This window comes from Carlito syrichta, unplaced genomic scaffold (assembly GCF_000164805.1).
Source record: "Carlito syrichta isolate Samal-C Ts95f unplaced genomic scaffold, Tarsius_syrichta-2.0.1 Scaffold306975, whole genome shotgun sequence".
NCBI lineage: Eukaryota > Metazoa > Chordata > Mammalia > Primates > Tarsiidae > Carlito > Carlito syrichta.
The window spans coordinates 319,456-346,113 of record NW_007251071.1 but is presented as its reverse complement, the minus strand read 5'-3'; the positions used below and the strand labels follow the sequence as shown (position 1 = coordinate 346,113).

The 26,658-nt window shown below is 40.7% G+C and overlaps 1 protein-coding gene across 1 annotated transcript in view; it reads left to right on the top strand.

The window, feature by feature from the left end:
• PIP4K2A (phosphatidylinositol-5-phosphate 4-kinase type 2 alpha) overlaps positions 1-25,609 on the top strand; it is a 76,299-nt gene extending 50,690 nt beyond the window's left edge. The window contains exons 6-9 of the mRNA XM_008063639.1: positions 10,569-10,682; positions 18,837-19,080; positions 20,441-20,544; positions 23,368-25,609. Coding sequence (XP_008061830.1) covers positions 10,569-10,682; positions 18,837-19,080; positions 20,441-20,544; positions 23,368-23,448 — 543 coding nt within the window. The 3' untranslated portion in view covers positions 23,449-25,609. The remainder of the gene's footprint in view (positions 1-10,568; positions 10,683-18,836; positions 19,081-20,440; positions 20,545-23,367) is intronic.
• The last annotated feature ends 1,049 nt before the right edge of the window (positions 25,610-26,658 follow it).

Sequence of the window (26,658 nt, the reverse complement as noted above, 5' to 3'; positions counted from 1 at the left end):
AACAGGGCATCCTCTCTCTGATATGGCAGTTTGTTTATAATCTAGAAACACTTATCAAACTGTAATAGATTAAATACAATGTATTAATAAAGCTGAACTCTTAAAAATGTTCAAAGAACAGATTTCAGAGCACCTCCATTGACATGGCTTAATTAGTAATCTCATTTCTTATTCTTCCTGTGTTTTCTTTCACATGAATCATTATAACTGTTTTAATCTTTCATACTTTTAACTTGTTGATGACAAGTTTTGAAACTGTCATTTCAAATATTTAGTGATATAGGTTCAGACAAATCCCATCCCTTAGATTTCAGCTTGACACATAATTAGTGTGATTTGTATTAGCATAATCATGAAGATGGAACTGAAGGGTTTAAAAAAGTTGTATTCTAACAATAATGGAATCACTTTCGTGGCAACAAGTCTCAGAACATGCATGTACAGATGTCTTGAATTTTTTTTAAAAAGAACAGAACAGTGCTTTTTTTTTTTTTTAAGCCGTTGTCAAATGCTGACAGCTGCTGTGACTTGTTTTATTCTTTAATTCTTTCGTTTTTAATGGAAGGGCATCTCCCATTCATGGCTCCAGCAGTTTTGCCTCCTCTAAATGAGACAGAGAAATGCGAATCTCCCTGGTGGTCGATCTTTTCACAGCTGCGCTGCAATTCCAGTGTGACATCAAATTAGTAATTATAGCTGAGCGGACTGCTTTTTACAAATGACAGTCTTAGCATGCTGCCAGCTAGCAAGCGACTCAGCAGGGGACCCGGGGAAGTAAAAGAAAACATAACTGGACTCACTTGATTTCTGGGGGATTTGACCTGACTCTTTAAAAAGCCCATGTTCTTCAGAGAGAGAGGCATGGGGATTTACACAGATATGCATTTTGTTCATCATTCTGCACAGTTCTTCTCAAAACTCATGTCTGATTTTATTAGATAAAGTGAAGCCTGTGTAATGGAGTCATAGGGTCACACTGAGAAGATTCCTTTTTACATACACCCTTCTCCCTGGAACCCATTTGAAAGAAAACAGCTGCCCTGCAATTGGCATTTGTATAACTATATTGGCAATAATCATTGTTGACACTTTGATAATGGGCTACAAAAAGCCGCCCTGTCGATTCTCACACATTGTGAATTGCACCAGCAATTAAGTGACTGTCGCTGTCTCTGACATTTTACCTATTACTGATTGAAGATTCAAGAAAATTAATCATTAAAACTCTTACATCTAAAAATGCTCTTCTAAACCAGTTTTTAGCATTTCTTTTGTGATCTTTAAACTGCAACAAATTATAATTAATTACTACCTCTATCTGGTCCTCTGGGCTGCAGTTAAAGGCAAGGCAGCCAGGATGGTAAAACCAGAGTAGGAGGTACAAAAGCACAGCAGTATGTCCTTCTGGAAATCTTTCTTTGCTTCTCAGTTAAGAAGTGCCTCCTTTTCCACTGCGGGTGCATCATCAGTTAAAAAGATGCTGTCAAGCTTTAGGCCCTCAGTCAGCTAATGCTTTAACCTTCTGTAAAATTCTTTTTCTCTTGAGACGAAGGGTATCATTTCCCTTTGCCAGCTGGTGTTAGGAGCACCTATTCCATCACCCAAAGAGTAGGGGAAAGTTTCCCATCAGTACGGAAGCAGGGCTGGTTTCTCAGGCAGGCTTTAAATCAAAGGCAGCACGAGTGACATCACCATGTGGACCAGATATGTTTTATAAAAAGGAGTTTGAGGGAAGGGCTCCAGACAGAGAGGGTTAGGGAATTGAGACCTAGCCCTGGGGTGACCTGCCATTAATTGAACTTTGAGGTCTGGAGATAGTCCTAACTTGTAAAATTAAAGGATTTGATTATATCATTGGTTCTCATGCTTTAGTGTTGGTGAAAATCTCATAATTTGAATGAAGCTTTCCTGGTACCTCCCCAAAGATACAGTTCGGTAGATTCTCACTTGGAGAATCCTGGATCTGACAATCGCTAAACTCCTGTATGTTCTAGGTATACGTTAAGGTGGCTGCTATTATTGATGGAAAAAATTTCTAAACCATTTTATCAGCAGATATCTAATTGAGCCTTAAGAACCCCATATGTAAACAATGAAGGGCATTCTGGGACTTAATCAGTTCATTTGGAATGTTTCCTTCCTGATAAGTATGGCACAGGAAAAAAGAAAGGATCATATGAGATGGCTCTTGTGAGAATCCTCCAGATTTTTGCTCAGATGACAGCAATTAAGATGACTTGTGATGGTGTATAAACTCTCGGTTGCCTTAGATTAATTTTTGTTGCACTGGAATGAATTCAACTCATAGTATCATAGCACACATGAAGCAGTGCAATTAGATGTGGGAATTTTTTTTTACGTTAACAACTCTTATTCAGTGGGTTCTTAAAAGAGTTAGCCTAGAGAGTAGACTTCTAAAATTTAGTATGTGACCTGAATTTAGGCCAAGCTGCTGCAGATGTATGGTCCTTAAAATAATGAAATAGTAATCTTCACTAGGTTAGTATTAAGCCAGAAACTATAGGACTTAGCAAGCTTCTTGAGTTTTCAGCCTTTGATGTTTCTTAGATGATCACCATAGACATCCATGTAAAAGAACCTTCTGTTCAGATTGGAGCAAACCTATTCTGTAGGTCCTGTTTTTATAGGTCTTGCATGTAGCTTAACCGTCACATCACAGCTTGTAGGGGAAGACCAAGCTGTCACCTTTGACATTTACAATTATAGTTATGGTCATAAAAGTACAACCATAGTGGAAAAGGAATAAATTTCACTTTTAACATATTATCTTGAGAATGTTAAGGAAAATAAGCAACAGTTGGGTCTTGCTAGCCTTAACAGTTCCAAATTGCAAAATGACAGTAGAGCTTCTCCAGTTTTGTGCTTCTTAATTACAGCACTATCTGACAAGTATGTTGAGGTATGTTCTCTTTTCACATTTCCACATAGACAAGCAGATTCAGAATAAAAATTATGAAACTTACACATTTGTGTGCTGATCACAAATGTATATATCATCCTTATTTTCACTGTGAAAATTAGAATTATTAATGACCTATTGGATCATTTCCAAGCCATGAACTTGTGTAGACATTCTGCTTATGTTGCTAAAGGTTATGATAAGTACTTTCTGTGTGATAACACCTGTTATCTTTGCTACTTCTGTATGAACTTTATCCATATTCACTTAATTTGCCTTTTCATATCAAAGGTGTAGCATAGATGTTTTGTGATGCAAAACTGATTTTATTATACATCGCTAGCATCTCTTATTACCCCCAGGTTGATGTCACATATATAATGTTATTCACCAAATTATCTACTAACTTCGGTGTAAGAATTACCTAAAATTCTCCCTCTTATAGAAATACTTCTGGAGTATATTTTCAACTCCATAGACTGATTTTTATGAAATTTTTTGGCAACCATAGTGACAGAGGTTTTATTCTGTTTTGCAAGTTTATTTTTATTTGGGTGAGCTTGAAATAACAAGTAAATCAGGAACATAAGCAATCCATAACATAAAACAATAATTAGTACATTTTTTTATGTTGCAATTTAAGCTCTGAGTGTCACAGTCACAGTCCATCAAAGGGACACCCGGCAGCAATCTTTGACATCGAGGCTTACAATTAGACTTTTTTTGTAAATGGGTTGCCAAATGAGCACATCGAACAAAAATTCATTTCATTCTGAAATACAAGTCCTTTAATCACAGAGTACTATAATATGTATTATCCCTTGCATTGAAACCTTCTGGTGCCAAAATCCTGTTTGCATTAAACACTCAAGTGTGACCGGGTACATTTCATCCTCCTTGTAAGGCTTCAATCCAGACTAAAATAAAAACTTGGCCCTGTATTATAAAGATTTTGGCTCTGTGCATTTTAAGTACATGTATTTTTTATTTCTGATTTTTAATGACAATTTATAATACAGCTGGCTCTTTTTGTATGACTAAAGTGTAGAATGGTCTATGATCATAACCACCCTGAACACGCCTGATCTCATCTAAAGTGTAGAATGATAATTTTAAAATTCAGTGTTATTTTAGTTTGAATTCTGTGTGTTTAAAGTTATGTTTCTGACTGTATGGATTTTAAAGTTTTTTGATTTTTTTAAAAAATGTTTTTGGTCATTTGATTTTTTAAAATCTTGCTAAAACAATTTTCATATAATTTTTGGCTTTACTAAACCTTAAAACATTTGATATTACCAAACTCCATACAATAATAGCAGTTATACATCAAATCACAGAACCTAATAATGTAAGCATATATATATATATTCATACACACACACACAAATGGGTTAACTCTCACTTGAAACAAAAAGTTTAATTCCTTTTGGTAAATACATTTATTGGTTTTGGTTTTGTTTTCAGCGATTTTGCAAAAGTTCTTAGTAGTTTTTAAGTTTAAAAGTATAAGCAATAAGTACTTTTATATTAAACAGAAATTTTTTAGACCTTTTTTTCTCCTTTTTATCAAATCTGCTGGGAAGCAAGCAGAATACTGTGCTTCCATTGCCTCCATGGAATTCTGTAATTTCTCTCTGGTACATCTCCGTGCTACAGGTTTTTGTCTGCTGAGCTGTTCTCAGAGACGTATGTTCATTTCTAAAATTGAGAGCCTGAACTTTGTAGCTGTTCTGAATATTGTTTTTCCCTTTTTAATCTCAAACCCCTAGCCAAATCTGTTCTTAGAGATCATTTATATTTTTATTGAGCCCTAGGGAATAAGTAATTATATTCCAAGTCTTTTATACATTTAAAGAGTTACCCATGTGTTGGCTATCTTCAGGTCTGACACAGCTGAGTGAGTATCTTGACTCACATTCATGTTCATTTGTGTCCTAGTGACACATAAACCATCTTTTACCATGACCTATATATTGTTGTATAGTGTATTTCTTACTGTTGAAGAATACAGACTTGCTGAGGAACAGCCTATGATAGTGTGCTTTAAAAAAAGCCAAAAACCTTTCACCAAAAGAGCGGAAATGTTTACAATAAAATAATTTTATTTTTATAGCTCATAGCAAGTTAAATGTTCCCAGTGAGAACCTAGAATTTTGGTTGTATTTTCTGGTTACTAAGGTTTCAGTTAGTGGATTTTTGCTTTAGGTCAGCAAAATAGCATTCGCTAAATTATCCACTATTACAAGGTACTCAGAAAAATTAACTGATGGAAAATTAAGGTAGGACAAAAGTCAGCAAATTTTTGTCTTTGGCCATATATAAAATCATTAAATTTATTATATTTAATATATATTAAATTTAATATATATATTTTATTTATTTATTTTTTTTTTTGAGTTGGAGTCTCACTCTGTCTCCCAGACTGGAGTGCAGTGGCCGCTCCCGGCCACCACAGCCTCGCCTGCTGGGCTCCGGCGATCCTTCTGCCTCAGCCTTTCGAGTAGCTGGAACTATAGGTGCACGCTACCACGCCCGGCTAATTTTTGATTTATTGTAGAGATGAGGTCTCAACAAGTTGCCCAGGCGGGTCTCGAACCCGCGGGCTCAGACAATCCGCTCACCTCGGCCTCCCAAGGCGCGGGATTATAGCCTGAGCCACTGAGCCCGGCTTATTCCATATATTTAATAAATATAATAAATTTCTGATACTTTGTTCTCCCAGAATTTAAATTACCCAATTTTTATTGGATTTCAGTAAAAAAGATTTTTTCAGTGAGATTTTCCTATTAGGAATAGCTTTTGCAGGTGACCAGAGATTTTTTCTAGCTAGGAGAATTCACAGACGAGGTTTGGAGAGCAGGGCATGAAACTAGAGCCACCAAGGCAGGGAAGTGAGCGTCTCAGTTCGGTGTTGCCTTTGATTCAGTCTGTCTAACGTAGCCTCTGTGTTCCCCTATCACAGCTAGTATAAACATGTTAAATATGCCAGTATATTCTTAAAAAGAAAAATTCTGTCCTAGGTTTATCAGTGATGAACTTCTTCCAGATCCGTTAGCTTATATTTGAGAACATGATGAGCAAGTAATAATGACGTTTATGTATAACACACTATGTGGCAGGGCACCTTTTTAAGATTTTGTTACATGAAGAACTTGTGTCATCCTCACTAGTCCCCATTTAAGGATGGGAAACCAAGTCATAGAGAGGCTAAATAACTTGCCCAAAGTCACACAACCGATAATTAGAGGAGCTGAGATACAATCCATGCAGCCTGGATCTACTATCTGCTTGTACTACATGCTTCTGTCTCCGGCGTGGACTCCTGGGCCATGCTGAATGGAACTAGGGCTGGGCGTCATCCAGCATGACAGTGTGAGTGGCCACTTGTCCTCATTTCATCCAAATTAGAAGGATGACTAGGTTTCAGGGGGAGCAGTGTGCTCTGCTGATGCTTTTGGCTGTGTTTGCGCATTTACTGGTCACATTAGTGGAGATGACTGCCATTTGGAGCCAACCCACCCAAGGAGAATTACCTCGTGCAAGAGAGAAAATGGCTCTGCCTGTACTAGCCTGGGTCTGAATTGTGCTGTTTGTACTCACAAGGCCCCTGGGTGGGACTGGGCACATTGGGGAGGGTAGGATGAGGACGCGCAGGTCCCCCACCTCATGCCCCATGCCCTCATCGTCTCCTCCCGGCGAGTACAGAGTGTTGTACAGCAGTCAGAGACTCTGATCTCCACGCAACTGTCCAGAACTGAATTCAGAGTGAATAAAGACTTGACTTGCTACCACTTCAGAAAGGTTGCTGACCGCTGGCTGGGAGCCAGCTTCTACCGTTCACAGCTAAGAAGCAATTCTGAGCTGTCTTTAGTTAGCCCTGGGGGTTTCCTCTGCCCTCTGACTGTTTCTGCACTGAACTAGAAAAGATATTAAAGACACTCATTAAAGAACCAGGCCCAATAACTACAAGCTTGGAAAACTCTCTTAAGTACAAAAAGTTCAGTGTTTAAAAGCAAAGGATAGGTAGAGCCCATCGCTACGTTTGCTACGTTAAGATTCTACTGTCCACAGTTAATTTTGTGCGGTTTTGAGACGTCACCTTTGCAGGCAGTTTACATGGAGAGTTTATTAAGTTCATTAATTCATAGTATAATGTTTTCTCTCATTTAAAAAAAATGGTGTGTTCCTTAAGCATTTTATTATCATAGGGATATACTGACATTTATTTTAAAAAACTGAGCGATAAGATTTTCTTTGGGGTGAATCATTGCCAGGTGACTTAATCTTTGTCATCTAGATCTTAGTAAAACAATAGTTTTTTTTTTAAAGAAAATATTTTCTAGGCAATCTCTTAACCTGTAGTACCAGTTTTAAATCTATGTAATTTACTGAATGTTCACAGTGATGATGATAATGATGGTGGTGGTGGTGGTGGTGGTGACGGTGATGACAAGAGGCACTTACTGCTTAAATGTGTCACCCAATTTGGTTGAATCCTCAGCACAATTCTCCCATAGCAGAATGATGACAGTTCCCATCTGAGCTCGCCACTCACCAGGCTGGAAGACCTTAGTTAAATTCTAGAGTATCGGCTTCCTGGTTTGTAAACTGTGGATAAGCACAATAGTTAAGGTTGTTGCAAAGAGTAAATGGGAGGACGCTTGTAAAGAAAATGCTGCACACAGAGTGCTCTGAGGCCTCTGCAGGTGGTGGCGGTGGCAGCGGTGTTGCCTTCCCTCTTCCACTCTTAAGGAAACAGCCTGCAGAGCCCCAGGAACTTGGCCCCTGGCCCCTGGCAGTTAAGGAGTAGAACAAGGATTGGAGCCTCGTGATTCACTACTCAAAACCTCACTGCTCCTAAGCACTCTGTCCCACAGCAGACATTTGGGAGGTGGTTATCTGTAGACCAGTGTTGGATTCCGTGCTCACAGCTGCCCTGCTAAGGACCTGTCTTTGCCTCTTGATCCTTTCAATAAGCCCTTAAGTCTTTTAACCAATCTGGGTGCCCTTTTTTGAACTTGATCCAATCTAAATACGTCCCTAGTGCCTGTGAAATTCACAAGTAAGCTTAGTCATATAGCACAGGGTGTGCAGGGTTTTATGAGGTAGGATTATACTTCCCTGTCACATGAGGTAATTCTGCTAGGGTGAACCTGAAGTGGCATTCATCTTCATTAACGTGACTTGTATTACAAACATGTATCCGGTGTGTAATTGACTGCCTTGTCTGTGGTCTGTCATCTCTGCCTTCAGGTTTCTTGCATTCACACAAAACCAAAACCCCTTCACCTCTTTTCTTACACATATAAAATGAGTTGTGGAATAGAGGCTGGTATCTGAATCCTTGACACCCTCACCCACAAGCCCCCATCCCAAACACATAGTTAAGGTGTCTGCTCGGTGAATCATACTTCTTCCTGTCTCCTCTGTGTCTAGATCTGACTTCACCCCTATTTAAGGTACTCCCCACTTTATATGGAGGGCCATTCAGAGATTATTTGACTTGTCACTGCCCTCCGAGTGAGTTTTGCTAAACTTCAGAATGTTGCATTTCATTCACTGTGAAACTACATTTACAGTTCCAATAGGAGAAAAGGAACCCCTATATTCTAATGTGATTGACTCAAACATGTAACATTAACTTCCTATCTTCACAGTCAGGATTGTATGGGGTGTTTTTTTAAAAGCATGTATTATGCCGTTTTAAAATTATCAGTAACAGATTTGGAAGGTTAGTATAGTAGATCCATTCTGAATTTTTGTGAGGAATGACACTGCATTTTATTTCCTGAAAACTATGACTCAGCATAAAAGTGTTTGAAATTAGATTAGTTTTCTCCCAGAATCTTATTGTTTATCTCTACATCTTACATATTCATAGTGCCTTATTTTCTGCCTACTTGCTTTCATGTTTTCCTGTCATATGAGATTACAAACTCCTTTAGAGTAGAAATTTTGACCTTTTCATATTTGCATCCTGGTACATGACTAATTTAGTAACTTCCTATTGGATTGAATCTTTGAATTTCTAAGCTTTGCTGTATTTTCTTTGTAAGGATAATTATTTTGGCAGTAGTTATAGCAAATTCCAAGTTGCAAAACTGTTTAAATTTTCTCTTCTCAAAGTTAAACAAAGTTAGTAGCCAAAGCTACTAATTTAGAAATGCATAATTTATGTGCATATGTGTGTGTGTATGCGTGTAGATAGAAGAAACTATGTTTACTTGCATGTGTATACTATATGAAATAAGAAGGAAAAGTAAGCAGTCCAAACTTTTGAAAGATGGTTCAGGATGTATACCCACAGAGTTTTCTTTTGGTGCTCTGAATAAGGAGGGGGGAGGAACAGTGCAGGGGCCAGAAAGGAGAATATGTTGTTTCCTTGGATTATTATTTTTTCATTTGGTTCACACTTGTGGAAAAGAGGGCCATTCAGACAGAGTTTATTAGTATACAAAGAAAAGCATTGTACTACATTGAATTCTTTTCACCTGAAAGAAATAAGCTATGGTTAACCAAAGGAGGGGAGAAGGAGATTGGTTTTGAGCTCTTTGAGAATGCAGGTTGCAGGAAGTATAATAGAATAGTCCACACTATTTTATACCTATATGCCTATATTATCCTATGTGCTGCAGTGCAAGTTGAAGTTTTTTTCTGTTCATGACCTATAGTTTGATAATCACTCATTACTTTTGTGTTGGTTGATATAAGTACAGTTTGCTTGCCAGCTCACTCATTTGTTCATTTGTAGAACTTCTCCCCTTAATACTTTTACTGCATTTAATGTTAAGAGAGACTTTTTTTTCTTTGACGTTGTCCCAATGAGAAGAGAATTTCCTTATTGATGGAGTGGTGAACAGGCTACATGCTATCTCTGACTCAGAAAGTAGATATGATTATGGATGGACTTTTGTGAAACAAGATAACATGTTATTTGTAACGTGAACCTAGCAGTGTCTACCCAAAAGTGGAAAGGAAGAATGGAAATAGATTGTACTGGTAAGAAAATTGAAGGTTCCTGACAAAGTCTTCTGAGGATACAAATTCTATACTTAGAAGAACTCTTGTAAGAAAGTGAGTTTAAGAAAGCAGTCTAGTTCATTCCTATTAAAAACATGATATGCCGGGCTCGGTGGCTCAGCCTGTAATCCCGCGCCTTTGGGAGGCTGAGGTGAGTGGATTGCCTGAGCCCGCGAGTTCGAGACCCGCCTGGGCAGGGAGACCTCATCTCTACAATAAAAATCAAAAAATCAGCCGGGGTAGTAGCGCATGCCTGTAATTCCAGCTACTGGGAAGGCTGAGGCGGAAGGATCGCCGGAGCCCAGCAGGCGGAGGCTGCGGTGGCCGGGAGCGGCCACTGCACTCTAGTCTGGGGACCGAGTGATACTCCAACTCAAAAACAAACAAACAAACAAACAAAAAACATGAAATGTGTTGCCAAAGCCTTATGGCATGGAGGCCTATGCTTCCAGAGGTAATAGCTCACTGGTGCCCCCTTGCGGTAATCCAAGCCACCTCCCGTTTTCCTGCCTTAGGTAAGACACCTGTGGTGGACACGGCAAGCTTTAATGTCCAGAGTTGGAAGGTATACGTGCTTTTCTAGATTTTATTTAAGCTTCATTCTCATTCCTTTTCTCATTTGTTTTAGGCCAAAGAACTGCCAACTTTAAAGGATAATGATTTCATTAATGAGGGCCAAAAGATTTATATTGATGACAACAACAAAAAGGTATTCCTGGAAAAACTGAAAAAGGATGTTGAGGTAAGAACAGTCAGTATAAAGAACAGTCCCATTGTACAAACATCAACAGTGTTGGTTTTTAGGAACTTTTAAAACTATCTATTTAAGGACTTTGAACACTTATCATAATACTATAATAAGAAAAGGATCGACAGTGGTGGGAATCTATGGGGGCGGGACAGGGAGGGCAAGGGTGGTGGAATTAATGGCAGTCAATATCTGTCTGGGGACAGGGAGACACCCCTTATCAACAAGGGTGCCTGAACGATGCATATATGTATACCTAACCCTTAACTGTACCCCACAATTTAAAAATAAAAATATGGTTTAAAAAAAACTGTCTACTTAAGTCTGCAACCAAGGCAAAGATAGTCTACATTGTCAAAGTCAGATATAAGCAGGTACACCTCATACTACGTGACCTGGTTTAAAGGAAAAGCATGCCAGTTCAGCAGATCACTCATTCAGGTGACAGCAGGAAAGCACCTGCTGTCATCTTCTGGGTATCCCTAGCCTCAGGTTTCCACGTTCTTTGTATGTGCGGCGGCCCATGAAGACTGACCTGCCCACAACTGGAGTTTGGGAGCGGTCGGAGGAATACTACTGAGTTCTGTCAAACCGCAGATCATGTCAAAAACAAATGTTCAGTAACCCTTTGAGTCTTGGCTTTTTTCCCTCTAAACCACATCTCAGTGGTGGTAAACACAGCATTGCTGACCTCATGCTTTAATGTTTCCACAAGCCACCATGAACGATGTCACAGACCCAGCGATGCAGCCTTGCACATCATTGGCCCAGGACAGGGGGAGCTTGGGCATGAGGGTGGTGGTGAGAAATAAAACACCGCATTCCAATGGGCTTGTAGTGGATAACAAAGGAGCTTTATTTGTAAGGACTGTTTTGTTTAAGAATTTAAAATATGCCTATTTCTATCATTTTGCTTATTATAAAGGCATTGCGGCTTTCCTGTTGGATTTCCTTATTTAATTATTTTAGAAATACATACAGGAAAGAAGATATTTTCTTGGAATTTATTGACTTGCAAAACAATGCAGAGGGAATTCTAATTTAGCAATTACTAAACTAAGTTTCTCTTAGCAGTCACTTTCATTCGTGTGTGTACACTTTTTATTTTTTAGACTTCGAAACACTTGTCCCCGCACACAATATAGATCTGTTACATAGAGAGAGACTTTGCGGAAAGATTTTCTTTTTCTGCCATTAAACAAAACAAAAAAATTAAAAGAACTAGAGAAAAAGAATGAATATCATGCATTTGATTGTATTCCTCCACGAAGGCAGAAGCTGTATTCTCATTAATTTTTTGATCTTCGAACACTCAGTGACTAAGTTAGTTCCTAGTTATTTTTAGATCATAAATTATTTTAACAAAATTTTTTACATTATTTTACTCTTCATGATAATAGATGCTTGGATTAGAACTCCAATATTGGTTATTTGTAAAGGGCACAAGTGTCTACTGTAAACAAACAAAAAGTACATACAAATACTTACTTTTACATGCAACATTTTTCTCCATTCTTGCATTAAGGAATCTTTAGTTTTCCTCAGTTGTCAGTGGTTATTATTAAAATGTACTAGTTAAACATTTTCCCCTTAATTGGGATTCTCTTTTGGATTTTTACTGATTAATCAGCAAATCTTTGATACTGAAAATAATGTTTGGGCAATTCTGGTAAGTAGCCCTTAGGGTTATCTGTGACCTGCCCCAAAAACATTTTTTTCTTTTCTTTTTTTTTTCCTGTTGGCTATATACCACTATGATATTTAGATTCCAAGAATAACGTAACTCAAGCAGTTCACATTTACAGTTGAATTACATAAACATCCTCTTAGCCCTTTTGTTGTCTCTAATAATGCTGTTGATTAGAGGATTTGGATTCGATAGTCTAATCCTATATGTGGCTTGAGCACTTAGCTGTTTTGTCAGCATGGAGACAGGGTGTAAAGCATTCTTTCATTTAAAAATATTCTCAATGGCTGATAACAGTGTCTTTAGTTTTGAAATTCATGCAGAAGCTTCATTAAATTTTTAAGCAGGTAATTATGGTGAAGTAGCTTGACATCTGATCTTAATAATGAGACTTGAATTTAATCTAAATTTCTTTTTTCATCAGTTCTGTGCTTTCTAATTTATCTGACTGGCTTGTTGGTTTCAGCACAGTTTTTTTGTTGTTGCTGTTTTCCTTAATGCTTAGAGTAGAAGATCTGAATTTATTACAACTCTGTAAATCTCTTTTTTAGAAAAAAAAGAAAATAATTTTCATTAGAGATTCTAGTTGGGTTTTTTTTTTTTCCTATAATTGAAATCCTGTTCTACTGTTCATTGGCCAGACTGAGTACTTTAGTGTAGTTAGCTTTACTTTTGTCCAGTCGTCTATTGGGGGGAAGAAAAAAAAAAAAACATGTTCTAGGAGGAGTAAAAGGCACTTTTGCCTTCTGCCCTGCTTTTTGTCAACCCTGCTCATAACGCTGGAGAATCAACCCTGATCTTTCCTCTCATTGACTCGAACTGAAATCCAAACATCATGTGATGCAAAACTGTGCTCTCCAGCGGCATCCTGGAGTGCCGTTACAGGGCATCTGAACTGTCTCATGTTTATAGATCCCAACCTTGGAAGTGGGTGAGAAGGGGTAGGGTAGTGGGAGTAGTGGGGCAGGTGGCACCCAACATTTATCGAGCCATCTAGTCTGTGTCCTTCCTTTGCAGTCATTATCTCCTGTCATTCTCAGAACAACTCCTTGAGAGTGGTTCTTTTATTATCTCTGATGAATAAGGAAACCAAGTCCAGAGACAACATGTAATTTGCTCAAAGGCACACAGCTTCTAAATTCAAAGTAGGGTTTGAGACCCTCAGAGGCCACACTCCTACTCACATAAAATGCAAGTTAAAAGTATTTGTGAGAGCATAGATGAGACTTTGTTTTCTGATAAACCATCAAAAGAAGGATTATTATAATTTTTAACAAGTGGTAAAGTACAACTGTTCCACAAGGCTGACTGGGATTTGTGTTCTACTTCACAGAAACATTGGCAGATGGCAATTCAGTGTGTCGGTAAAATTAGCAAATAAAGTTAATTTAAAATTGTTGTAAAATATAGTTCATTAATTGTTCCTTTGCCATGTAGTTTTTAGAAGCGTTTGTGACAGGACTCCCAAAGATCTCAAGGAAGATGTTAGCTCAAAGATTTGTCACAATGAGAAATTAACTATTAAGGAATTAGATGAGATGGGGTATTCTGAGGAGAAAAGAGGCAGATTAAAGATTTGGCAGGTAGTCATTAAAGAGTTGAAAAGGAAGAAAAGCAGGGGGCCTAAAGATTTTAAAATCTTCACACTTTGAAATCTTAAGGCTTAAAAAATATATACCTTGGTGTTAGAAGCTTAAAAGGAAGATGAGAAATAAAGAGCAAATAGTTACTGAGTTCCTGCTCTCAGCGGGAGGCCGACCCTACAGCAGAGCCTGTGCCCCTTCTCTGTCTTTCTGTCCACCCTTCACCTTGAACTTTCAGTCCACAATCATTCTATGATACGCAACAATAGTTTTCTCTAAGAAAATCTTGGATTTTTTTGTCACACTTCATTTCACTCTACCTCAGAAGAGATTTAAAATAAAGTTTGTGCAGGTCAGAGCTCGTGAATCTGTGGGCTACTCCACATGCTTCTTTCTTCCCAGCCCACCAACTTAAGGCCTCTACCATAACCAAAACAACACTGACAGTTAAGCAACAGCTTTCATTATTATGCGCACAGCACTATATCCTTTGCTTCAACTATGGCTATGTTACCTCTTTTAATCCTTTCCACACCTCTGAGAGGTGAGTAGTATTGTCCCATGTTATAGTTAGAATGACTGAGGCCTGAAAAGGTAAACTCATCAAGGCACAGTGAGACAAATGAGACTTAATCTGCCATCTGACTCCAAAACCTATACTCTCTGTTTCTTAGCATTATCCAGTACTTAATTAAAAAAGAATAAATGAGTCAACCTTGACAGCAAAACCTGTCTTCGTTACCACTGTGCTGTGCTTGGTCTTTTCTGTTACAACCTCAGTCTCATAGATTTGAGAACATCTATCATCCCCATTGGGATGTGTTTTCCTCCCTCTTCTTGTGTGTGTTAGAACAGCATCTTACCTAGAGATTCCTTTTTCATCTCACTGATAGTTTGGTGTTGTGCTAGGAACTGACTCCACCTTTATTTCTTCCTTATGGAGGACAAGCATAAACAGCAGTCTGACCACAGGTCTGAGCCCCAGGAAAGTTGCAGCCCAGATTGGGGGTGGAGGGACTAGGGCCTGGATACTCACCTTGGTGAGGGTGACTGGCCAGCCTCAGTTGTCCTCCTTCCCTGTCTGACCTTTGGCAAATTAATGAAAGGCAGTCCTGGACTTCTGTCAATAAAGTACACTTAGAATTGTATTTGAAGGTCAACCATCCAAAGGTCAAACAGTAGACATCCCTATTAAAGAAAGATGTCTTTCCAGAGAGCACAGATGTGTTGTAAATGGTCACATTGTGCTTCTGTCCCATAGGTGTTGCCACTTGCAGTCTCACACAAAGATTTTTTGTTGTTGCTTTGTTCTTTGGTAGTTATTCCCTGGGGGAAGCGGATTGAGGGAATTGGGAGAAGTTGAAGGGGATAGGGAAGAAGAAGCTGGCATACCATTCACTTGTTCAAATGAGGACATCCCATGAGCCCATCACTCACTGGGAGTTAGGAATACAGTGAGAACCAAACTGCAGACCCCTGTGGGACTGCACTATTTGGGAAAGAGAGAAGTTACTTAGAAGCTCTAACAAAATGAATGTGCAGCTCAACCAAGTGTCACTAAGGAAGAGGGTGCAGTGCTGTAAATGCCAGACTCCGGGGATTGCTGCCCTGAGAGGTGTGCTACAGTTGAGACCTGAAGGAGGTACCTGGCCACAGGTGAGAAGTCCAGAAGAGAGTGGAGCAGATTCAAGCCCGCCCAAGAAGTAGATGGGGCCAAGCTCCCCAGGCCTCCTGGGCCGTGTGAGAGTTTGTTTCTACCTGTGAGAAATGTTGCACCATTGAAAGATCTTACGCAGGGCGTGACATGGTCGCATTTGTGTCTTGAAGACATCCCTTTGCAGAGGACTGGAGGGGAACAGTCAGACAGTACCCCGTCGTAGCCACTTTGCAGGGATCTTCTGAGCACTCAGAGGGGGCAAGGATGGGCAGGAAGGTCCTTTCTGCCATTGTTTCAGTTGAGCAGGTCCCCGCCTGGCTCCGTCCCCCCTGCCCTTCACCCTCCAGTGCATGTGGACTCTGGGGGCAGATGCAGCACTTGGTGACCTGGAGCTGCCAGCAGTGCCCAACCCCAACCCCTGGAGAGGTTTCCAGGAGTGGGGAGGGAGGCCAAGGAGATCCTAGGCCCAGGGAGCAGGGCCGGGCACCATGCTAGGCATGGAAAGGAGCAGTGGAAGAGAGGAACAAGACCCTGACTGGGTCCTCCAGGAGCCCAGAGGCCTTGGAACAACAGGTAGGGCAGAAGTGGGGTCATCGTGAGTACTCTACCAGTCGTATCTGCCAAGGACCAAATGATGTGACTGGGTATTTCTGATGCAATATTTCCAAATATGCTTCCAAAACCGTAGGCCCACAGAATGTTCTGAAGGGGGAAGTGGGTTCCATGGTGACAAGCAGTACAAGGCATGCTGCTGGCTGTGCTCCCTCTGGAGACCTGCGGAGCTCAGCCATGTGAAGAAGGCCTCCTCAGAAGCCAGTTGATTTTGTGGAGCTCATTATCTTCCTCCCAGAATTTCAAAGTACAAGGTTTGGGGAAAGCTGCTTTAACAGCTTCCAGACATAGCGGGATACAGCACAAAGGACACAGACTTTGAACGGGGCCCCTGAATTCCCCCTTCCTTGGCTGTGAGTCCTTGTGTTCTTCTGCTGTCTCAGCCAACCTGCCTTGGCCTTGTCAGCTGTCTCTGTGCCTGTGGTGCTCAGTTATCTTTCACATCCGTGGACCAGGTAAAGCAGGGCAGGTGCCTGAGATCCAGTCACCTGGCTGTGTAACAACGTGGTGTTGATGCAGGGTCTGAGCATTTTGCTGTCACGTTCTCTCAAACGGCTATGGCTTAGCTGAGGAAGGCTACCCCCAGACACGCTCGACCAGGTGTGTCCTGAGGCCTGGCAGCTGGCATCATCCTAGGGGAGGATCCTAGGGGAAGATGAGTCTTGAGCACCAGAAGGGAAGTCTGACTGAGGGGAGACTGAGGGAGACGCCAGTGGCAAGTTGTTTCTTGTGCTTCCTGTAATGGAAGAGTTTGGAGGAAGGCTGTGGGTTGAGGGATGGAGATGGGGGAGTGGCTCAGAAAACTGAATGGAGGCACAGAGGCCTTCAGGGCCTCCACACTGTTTCCATGGCAGGTAGGCCTCAATTTTTAAGTAAGCAGGTTTCTCCCACCTTGCTCAAATATCCAAATGTAAGATTTGTGTAACTTCTCTTTTCTGAGCGCAAAACAAATGGGGAAGATTTAGCTGGCCCCAGGGGATTCATGGTGAGAAGGCAACTAAATGGGAACTGGGGAAGGAACAATAGTAGAGCGGACTCTGAGCTGAGGGAGAATTGCAGGCATCAGGAAATAGCTGGAGAGTGGACCTCGCACAGCCCTGTGCCCAGGGGTCCTCTCCTCCTCGTCTGTCAGGAAATGGGACTGCGCTTTCAGCTCCGAGACCAAGCTGCTTCCCAGCAGGGACAGGAAAAAGAAATGGCTCTGTGGGTTTCAGCAAGTTGATTCTATTTCAATTTTGGCCAGAACTTCAAGACCTGTAATTTTGTCTGCTTACCCTTGGTGTAAGGAAGTTTGCTTCCTAAATTCTATCAGAGTAGCCCAGGGTCTGGTCACCTGCTCTGCATCCCCGAGAAAGGCGGCATCGCCTTCTCCCAGAGTGAGAGCCACGTATCTTCTTGGACCTCAAGCCCAGGATCAGAGCAGAACTGGCCCCTGTACAGAGCCCACCAGCCAGGGGATCAGAGAACTGTTTAGGTCTAGCCAGCAGATGGACTGCCACAGTTTGCACTCAATGTTACCATCCATGTTTTAATGACTCAAGTCAAACATTGTGCTGAAGGCCATGTATCTGGATGCATCTACTTAAAAAATAAGAAAAGAAGGCCTGGCATGGTGTCTCACGCCTGCATTCTCAGCTCTTTAGGAGGCTGAGGCAGAAGGATCACTTGAGACCAGGAGTTTCAGACCAGCCTGAGCAACATAGCTAGACCCTGTCTCTACAAAAAGCAAAATCAAAATATTAGCTGGGCGTAGTGACACACACCTATAGTCCCAGCTACTCAGGAAGTTGAGGTGGGAGGATCGCTTGAGCCCAGGAGTTTGAGGCTGCGGCAATCTATGATCGCACCACTGCACCATGACTTTGCCTGGATAACAGAGCAAGACCCTGTCTCTAAAAAGAGAAGACAAAGAAGAAGGAAAAAATCATGATTTGAAAAGTCAAAAAAGAACTTGGCAGCCAGGAGTAGCCAAAGGCACAGAGCTAGGACTTGCCTCACATTATATTCTAGCTGTGGCTGGACCTGGAGAAGCAGGACAGTAATCCTGGATGTGCAGAGCCTTGTGGAAGCAAAGCCCCTTTAGTACCTTGCTCCCCTGCTTTCCTCAGGAAGTAGCCAGGGACAGAGGACTGCCTTACTCTCCAGTAGACACAGTGCCTTTGCTGGGTGCTTAGGATACATGGGCTTTTTTACTGGTGTGTGACAGACAGCATAATGATCACCTCTGTGGATTGGGCTGAATTTCGAAGTGCTTTCCCAAAGGACGATGAGAACCTCTGCTGGAAGCTTCTTGGGAGGTCCCTGGTCTTCCCTCTTAGCCAGTCTTAACTGTCGGGAGAAACTTGCTCTTCCCTCCCTCCCCTCTTTGCTCTTTGGTGTAATCCATCCAATGTGACATTCCAGGGAAAATAGTGTGAGCCCTGGATCAGCCTGAAGTGTGTGGCTACATTTTTAGTCAGAGAAACGGCCTGGGAGTGTGAGAGCCTCATAACTGGGATCTTTGCTGCCTCTCACAGCCATCCCCCCTGCGTAGTGTCCTGGGCTTTTCTTCTTTAAATCTTGGCTTTTACGTTTAAGTTGTGGCTGACCGTGTCATCTTCCTTCTCCAGTTTCTTGCCCAGCTAAAGCTCATGGACTACAGCCTGCTAGTGGGAATTCACGACGTGGAGAGAGCCGAACAGGAAGAGGTGGAGTGTGAGGAGAATGACGGGGAGGAGGAAGGGGAGAGCGACGGCACCCACCCTGTCGGGACCCCTCCAGACAGCCCTGGGAATACATTGAACAGCTCACCACCCTTGGCTCCAGGGGAGTTTGATCCGAACATTGACGTTTATGGAATTAAGTGCCATGAAAGTAAGCTTAGTTGCCATGGATGCTTTCTGCATATGGAGTAGCTTGACTTTTGCACTGTTATCTACCAGCACTCATAACTCCAGTTACAAGGGTCCTGCTCTACAAGACTCATTCTCCAGAGTCCATATAAGTGGATTTGGAGACGAGTGTGTTAAAGGTAACTGTAATCTCAGGTGTTGAAACATGTGTGATCAGGTCCTTGAATTTTATGATGCTGAGGGAACAGAGTAAAACCACAGACTACTTTGTATGTACAACACACACGCACACACATATATGTAAACATGTAACTATAGATAACATACATAAGAAATGTTTGAAAAGATGTTTTCTTCCTGGTTATCTTCTCTTTTATCTAAGTCAAAAGTGTCACTAATCTATCCTGAGCTAGGCACGTGTATGTGGTCCACTCACCCTCTGCCTGCAGGACTGGCATGTCACTACCAACAGCCCTTTCTGTCTCAGGGACATGTGGCTGGGCCCTGGTGTGGGGAGCGAGAGCTGAAGTGCTGTCATGTCTAATTCTGCTGTCCTCCACCATGGAGGAAATCTGTGACCCTCTTCTCTAGAGTCAGATCAATCTTAATCCTCAATATCTAGGTGATTGGGTATTTTGGATAGTTACAGGAATATTACATTCTACCTTAACTACTTATCTGTGAAAAAAATATATTTTAGTGATAGGATAAAAGCAGCCTCTTGTTTTTTGAGTAATATAAAGTATGGCTCATCACTTTTTAAAAAAATCTCAGATGGTATACCAACCAAGAAGTTTGAGTTGTGTCGTTCCTGTTTTTATTTTGCTTACCAGAATTGTTTCTTCAACACAGCAATTAGATACAATCACATGTACTTTTCATACTGTTTACAATGAAAACAGCTTAATACTTTTGGGAATATATAGAAAATAGATTGAAGAGGTTGTGTGCCTTATCCTGTTCTGATACTATATCTAATGAAAATTAATTATGAACAGCACATGAAATGGTAGGAAAGGATTAATGAGCATAATTAGTTCTACTTGTTTTATAGAGATTTCTTAAAATAGCATTTTTCTTATACCAAAGCAATGGACAATCATTAAATAAGCTCAGATTAACATAAAATAAAATAAAACACTTCTTCCCTTAGAACCTCTGCTGTTTAATATCAATATCCTGGAGTTGTGGTATTGATGGTTTTTTTTTTTTAACCTTTTAAATTGGAAGAAGATTGGGCACAGAGAGGCAAGCTGTTTCGTCTTCCATCCGCAGCCCACAGAATCCCTCTCCCTCCAGCCTCACTCCCACCTCCCTCAGCAGCATCTGCTGTCCGGGGTGTTGTCATTTGTCCCACATTCATTGCTCTCCTCTCTTTACAGACTCACCCAGGAAGGAGGTGTACTTCATGGCCATTATTGACATCCTTACTCATTATGACGCAAAAAAGAAAGCGGCCCATGCTGCAAAAACTGTTAAACATGGCGTGAGTATCTCCGTTTTTGTGTTCTTATCTCTTCCAGGTCCTGGGTGTTGTTTGGAATGCAGGGACCACTCCTTTCTGCCCCTCAATTTCTTTCTACTGAGCTATTCAATGCCCTTTAGGGATGCTTGTACCCTGCAGAAGTCACTTCTGAATGCCAGACATGTAGAATCCGCAGATGCCACTGCGGCTTCCTGTGGCTTCTGGCGAGTCACTTAAACTCAGTATGTCTCTCCTTTTTACACCAGAAAGTTAATAGCCATGTGCATCACTAGAATATGATACAAATCATTTCTTGTTTGAAAAATGTTCCAAAGATTAAAGTGCGAAGATAGGAAGTATTTTAATATGAAATGTTCGAAACTCTGAAGCATGATTCTCTGCTTAAATCACTTCAAAAATATACAGGATTATATTTCTTGTCTCACAGTAAATTGTATTTTTTTCCTACACAGAAATCTTTGAGTGCAAGATTAAAGTTTCATAATATCAATTCCTCACCTTGATTGTGCTTGCTTGGAATTATCACTATTCTAGATGCATATTAACTTGTTGAATCCCTGTGACAAGTCTGTGAGGGAGATATTAGGGTACCTCCTTTTTGTCAGTTGGAGAAACTGAGGAAAACAGCTTCAGAAATAATTTGCCAAGGTCCTCCACCTAGGAAAGTGGTATAGACAGGGTTTCTCCCCAGGACCCAGCCCGCCTTCTGCTCTGTTTTATGTCCACTCCACCCTCCCTGCTGATGAATCCCTCCTACCTGGCTACACTTCACAACTTTGGGAGCTTTGTGCTTTATTGAAGGGGTTCATTCAGACATTCTAGATACACTAAAAACTTGTGCCCTGGTTTGTTAATCCTGAAAGAAAAGTTGCTTCCCACAGACTGTATAGGGCTAAGCAAGATATACCAGAACCAGCAAACTCACTTAAAGTATCCTTTGCTGTTTTAAAATGGAAGCCAAGCCTGGCATGGTGGCTTATGCCTGTAATCCCAGCACTTTGGGAAGTCAAAGCCACAAGATTGCTTTGAGACCAGAAGTTTAGGATCAGCCTAGGCAACATAGCAAGAGCTCATCTCTACAAAAAATAAAATAAAATAAAATAACCAGGCACAGTAGTGTGCACCTGTAGCCCTAGCTACGGGAGGCTGAGGCAGGAGCCCAGGCGTTTGAGGTTGTAGTGAGATTGTGCACTGTAACCTCAGCTACAGTACAAGACCCTATCTCTTAAAATAAAATACAGTGGAAACCATCTTAAAATCATATTCTATTTGCCAAATAAATATTTCAGTCTTATTGTCAGCAGCTATGGGTTCCTGCTGTGTGCTATGTGTGTTGCACAGACCAAGACCTCACCTGGTCCACTGAACCTGTCAGTCAGAGAGAGTCCGAAGTAGCACTTACCCAACAGTTGGCATCAGAGCCATCTGAGTACTGTGTCCTTGCCAGATGCACCATCCCAGTTCCCTGATCCTAAGTCCAGTACAAGAAGAGGTTGAGGGAAGGGTCTTCAGAATACTCTATGGTAATTTTGATGCTTATCTGTTGTTGAAAACCATGAGTATGTTGCAACGACAGAACTGGAACAGAATGCTCTTTGGTCTTTCCCACTTATATGACCTCAAGGGAACACTTGAACTTTTGGTTCCTTCATCTGCTGTGGGGTCCTGCTGCCTTGCTAATGAGTTTGTAAGGGGGGATATGTGAGATGACTAGGCTGAACACTGGGCAAATGCTTTGCAAATATCTGTGCCTGTGTTATACACCATATGCAATTGGAGTGTGCCCTAGCCAACATGGCTCCATGTTCATCTCCCCAGTAAATTGCCAGTTCAGCTCTATAATGTGCCATGTAGACTAAAATCATGGGCTGTTTGCAAGAGCAAGACATTACTCTTAGCAAAAGAATATTGTATTAAGCTGCTGTCAGAGACTATTCTCTGCCTCCAAGGCCTGGGCTCCTCCCTGGAGACCCATAGAAATTACAACTTCCCCCATGAATGTGGGTGTCTAAAAATAGCACCTGGTGACTTGGTAAAAATCTAGTCTTGTCTTTTCCAGCCCAGGAAACTGGCCAGTGACTGCCTCGAGTATGCCGGCCTGCACTGTGCATCTAATAATAGTAGAAAGCCCCCTGCTAGGCTGCTGCAAGGGGCCAGGCTTCCTTGCTCTCCACAAGGCTCTGTGAAGAGGGAACAACGGCACCCCTGTGCCCTGCTGCTGAGGGAAACCAGTCCCTTCCCCTATGGAAGAGATGTAGCCAGCAGTGCTGTGTGTCACCTGGCTATGGTGCCCAGAATGAGCCTGGGCAGCTGTCCCAGTACCTGTTGCTGCTATTATCATCTCTCATTTTTTAGCACTGAGCCACTTATCCCTGTCATAAACTAAAGGGGTCCTGATGAATTAACACAGTCCTTAAGTAATTGCCATCAGGGTTTTCTTTTAGCCAAATGTTGATATTTATGTCATTCTCAAGGCATCTCCAGTGAAAGTATTGTTTCTGCAGCTTCTGCTATTAGATAGGAGCATCCAAAGTGTGGCTAGTTTGATTTTTTTTCTTAAGTTGCAACATATGTGTTAATAGTATCTTGTGCTCCTGCCATACTTTGCCTCATTTTCAGAGACAGATTCATAGATTCTTATAATTACTCAGACACAAGAGCCAAGATATTTTGAGTTACATTTTTAAGTGCAGAAGCCACATAGATTTGAAAAATTACTTGCTTTATATTCAGCTGCAGTTGGAAATTACTGGAGATATTGAATAGTAATTTGGGAAAATTATAAACATCGTATCAATATTGCCTTTCTTTACAACTGCCCAGGCTGGTGCGGAGATCTCAACTGTGAACCCAGAACAGTATTCAAAGCGCTTTTTGGACTTTATTGGCCACATCTTGACGTAACCTTCCGCGCAGCTTCGGACAGACATGAGCATGGATCAGACAGAGGTGGCTTCGGTGTAGGAAAAATGAAAACCAAACTCAGTGAAGTACTCATCTTGCAGGAAGCAAACCTCCTTGTTTACATCTTCAGGCTGAGAGACTGATTTGGGAGCTACTCGCTTTACAGCTACCTGATACTTTCCAGCGTCGTTCTAGCTATTTCTGACTGTGTGTGTGCGTGCGTGTGCATTTTAAAGTAATTCATTAATTAATTAAAATCAGTCAGCTCCAGTCAGAATGCATTCTGAAAAACCCTCTGATTCCAGCTGTAACTGAATGAACGAATGAATGAATGCACATGTGTAGGGGGAGGGGAGAAGGAAATGCATGTCAGAGCAACCATGTGGACATCACACGATAAACTGTGGATCAGTTTATTTATTTTTTTTTTGAGTTGAAAGATGTGAGACAGTATTCATAATAATAATGAAGATAATAATAATGATAATAATAATGATGATGATTCAGAGGAAAAAAACTTACCATGAATGTTACACTTCCACCCCGCACGCAGACACTCCTTAACAGTTGTAACCCAAGGCCCCGGCATCGGACGGGAGAATGCAGGCATCGCCATGTGTACTGGTTAAGGGTCCTGTCCCCAGCGGTGCCGGGACCCCCAGTGTCACGGAGCAGCCACCCCTCCCCGACAAGGAGCTGATGCCCCAGTGACTCTGTCTACACGTCTTCACCTTAGTAAATATGTCCAGGAAAACTGCTTACTTCTCTTTTCTTGCCTGGAGCCTTCATTGTTACACCCTTATGTTGCAGTATAGGAATTAATGATATAAAATGAAAATAAAGCTCACCTGAAAAGTGCATAGTTTGGGGCAATGGTGTCTACATCTCTCACTGCAGGAAGACAAGCAAAGTGTTAAAACTCTCAATTCTCCTGTCACTGAGTGCATATAAGGTGTTTATGTTTGACCATGATTTAAACAGTGGGATTTTATTATGAATTATCCCTTTAACTGAAACCTTCAGTTTTACTGTTTACATTATTAGAAAAACAGGGATATTTTTGAATCTAAAATTTTAATGTACAGCATGTGATTTTTGAAGTTTACATGTAAAGTCATTTTACAGTGTAGGTGAAATAATGTGTGTCATATTTTGAGATGTATCCTGCAAGTCATGTTTTTGAGTGAATGTTTTATTCAAAGTACATGGCAGACAGTCTTTTACAATAAAAGGAAAAGAATTTTTTGTTTCCTCTAGATGTACATTTATCAACCTAATTTTCTTAAAAAAGAGGTTTCACCCCAATTTGGTCATGTAAGTTCATTGCCCTAAACTGTGCTGATTGTTTTTAATCAAGTTATACATTCCCAGCCTAGATCATGTATCTGCTAACTTTTCTGCATTTTCTGAAAGGCATCAAGCTTAAGACATTAGACTTGCTTAGAGTAGATTATTCACTTACCTGCTGTGCTAAAGCTGTGCCTTTGAAATTTTTTGTTTCAAACATGAGATAATTTTTGTAGGCAGTTTCAGAAAAGAAAAAAAAAAGTCTACCCTTTAATTATTACTTACAACTCAACAAATCTCTCTGCCCTACTACCTTTTTAAGTAACTTTACTTCAGGGCTATCCAGACTGTAAGTTGTGCCCAATGTTTGTGGATTCATTTCACAGAATCTTTGGAAGCCAGCAGCTATGCCATTCCTACTACTGTCTACTGACTTCACATAGATTTGTTATCCTCGGCAGCTGATGTTAACACCACCATAACATAGTTGTCAAATTCATATTTTATGTGTTTAAATTAATTGATACTATGATTTGGATTTTCCTCCTGCACCATCAATTCTGACATCAAATCAGTTTTCATGTTTTGAAGTTGTACTGTGGTGTCTTTGACCCAAGACGACAAAAGGAAGACCCTGAAGTAAAGATAGGTACACATGCATTATTTGAGTAACTATTTCCTTTGTGGCCAATCTGTATATGCTTTTAGAAGTTTACAAATTGCTTTTATTTTTGTCTATGACAGTCTCTGTCATTTATTTCTGTTGATAAACTATTTGGACAGAGTAAGAAGTTTGCCCTGTATCTCCTAGTGCTAACAATACACTCCAGTCATGAGCCGGGCTTTACAAAATAAAGCACTTTGATGACTCACAGGATGACTCCTTTATTCCTCTGTCTCAATTGTGTTTCTCTCTGTTCCAAACGAATTTTAAATACTCAGTACTGAGAGTTTCTTTAAGCAATTCTTGAAAAGTAAAAGTAAAATGGAATATTTTTAGTTTCTTGAGCCCTGCCTTCAATTTGTAAACTGTTTTATCAGTAAGTAATAGAAATTTCCATGACAAAATCGACTTACTAAAGGTGGACAAGCAGAGGGAAAAAAATCTTTTTCACAAATAACCTATGAAGTCATATTTTTAGGTTTGATTGATCTTAGTTCTGTGTGTATCAGCATTTTTTCAAACTTTATTGCAATATCATTAGTGGTTTTTTTTATGGCATTCCACTTTATGCCAGACTAACACACATTTTGGCTATAGCATTTGTTTTGAAAACTCATGTTTGTTCTAATGTGATTGATAATTAGAGAATAATTTGATTATAAAGCACATTTCATGTTGCTTATGTGTAGTTTGGTCCGCAAGGAACATTAGGCAGAAAACTGCATGCACCTGAACTGAACTGAACTTGTATAGGGGTACACAGGACACCCACACTTCAGACACCTACTAGCACCTCAGCAATTTATCACACTTATTTATATCTGGAGTTACAACTTTTTTGCCTGATATCAGATCACCTTTCTTCTCTTGATAGTAACCCAAAAGCTGCTACCCTTCTGATATCCACACCCTCAAGGTGTGCCTCAGATATTTTTCAAGGTAACTTACCCTATTTATTTTGGTATTTATATATTTCCTAACTATTTACCAGGTGTAAAACTGTGCTGTGGCTTTTATGGGGTTCTTTTTAACATAAAAAGAAACTTGAAATTTGGGGGTGTTGTTCCCATAGTCCTATTTTTCTCATAAACTGTATGATTTCAGTTGTGCAATTTTGCTTAGAGCAGTGGTTTCTAGAAACATACCTGTTGCATTATTGCAGAATTGACTGTGGTCATCAGGGAACTTTAATTCAGTTTTGGGGTTTGTGTGTGTGTGTGTGTGTGTGTGTGTGTGTGTGTGTGTGTGTGTGTGTGTGT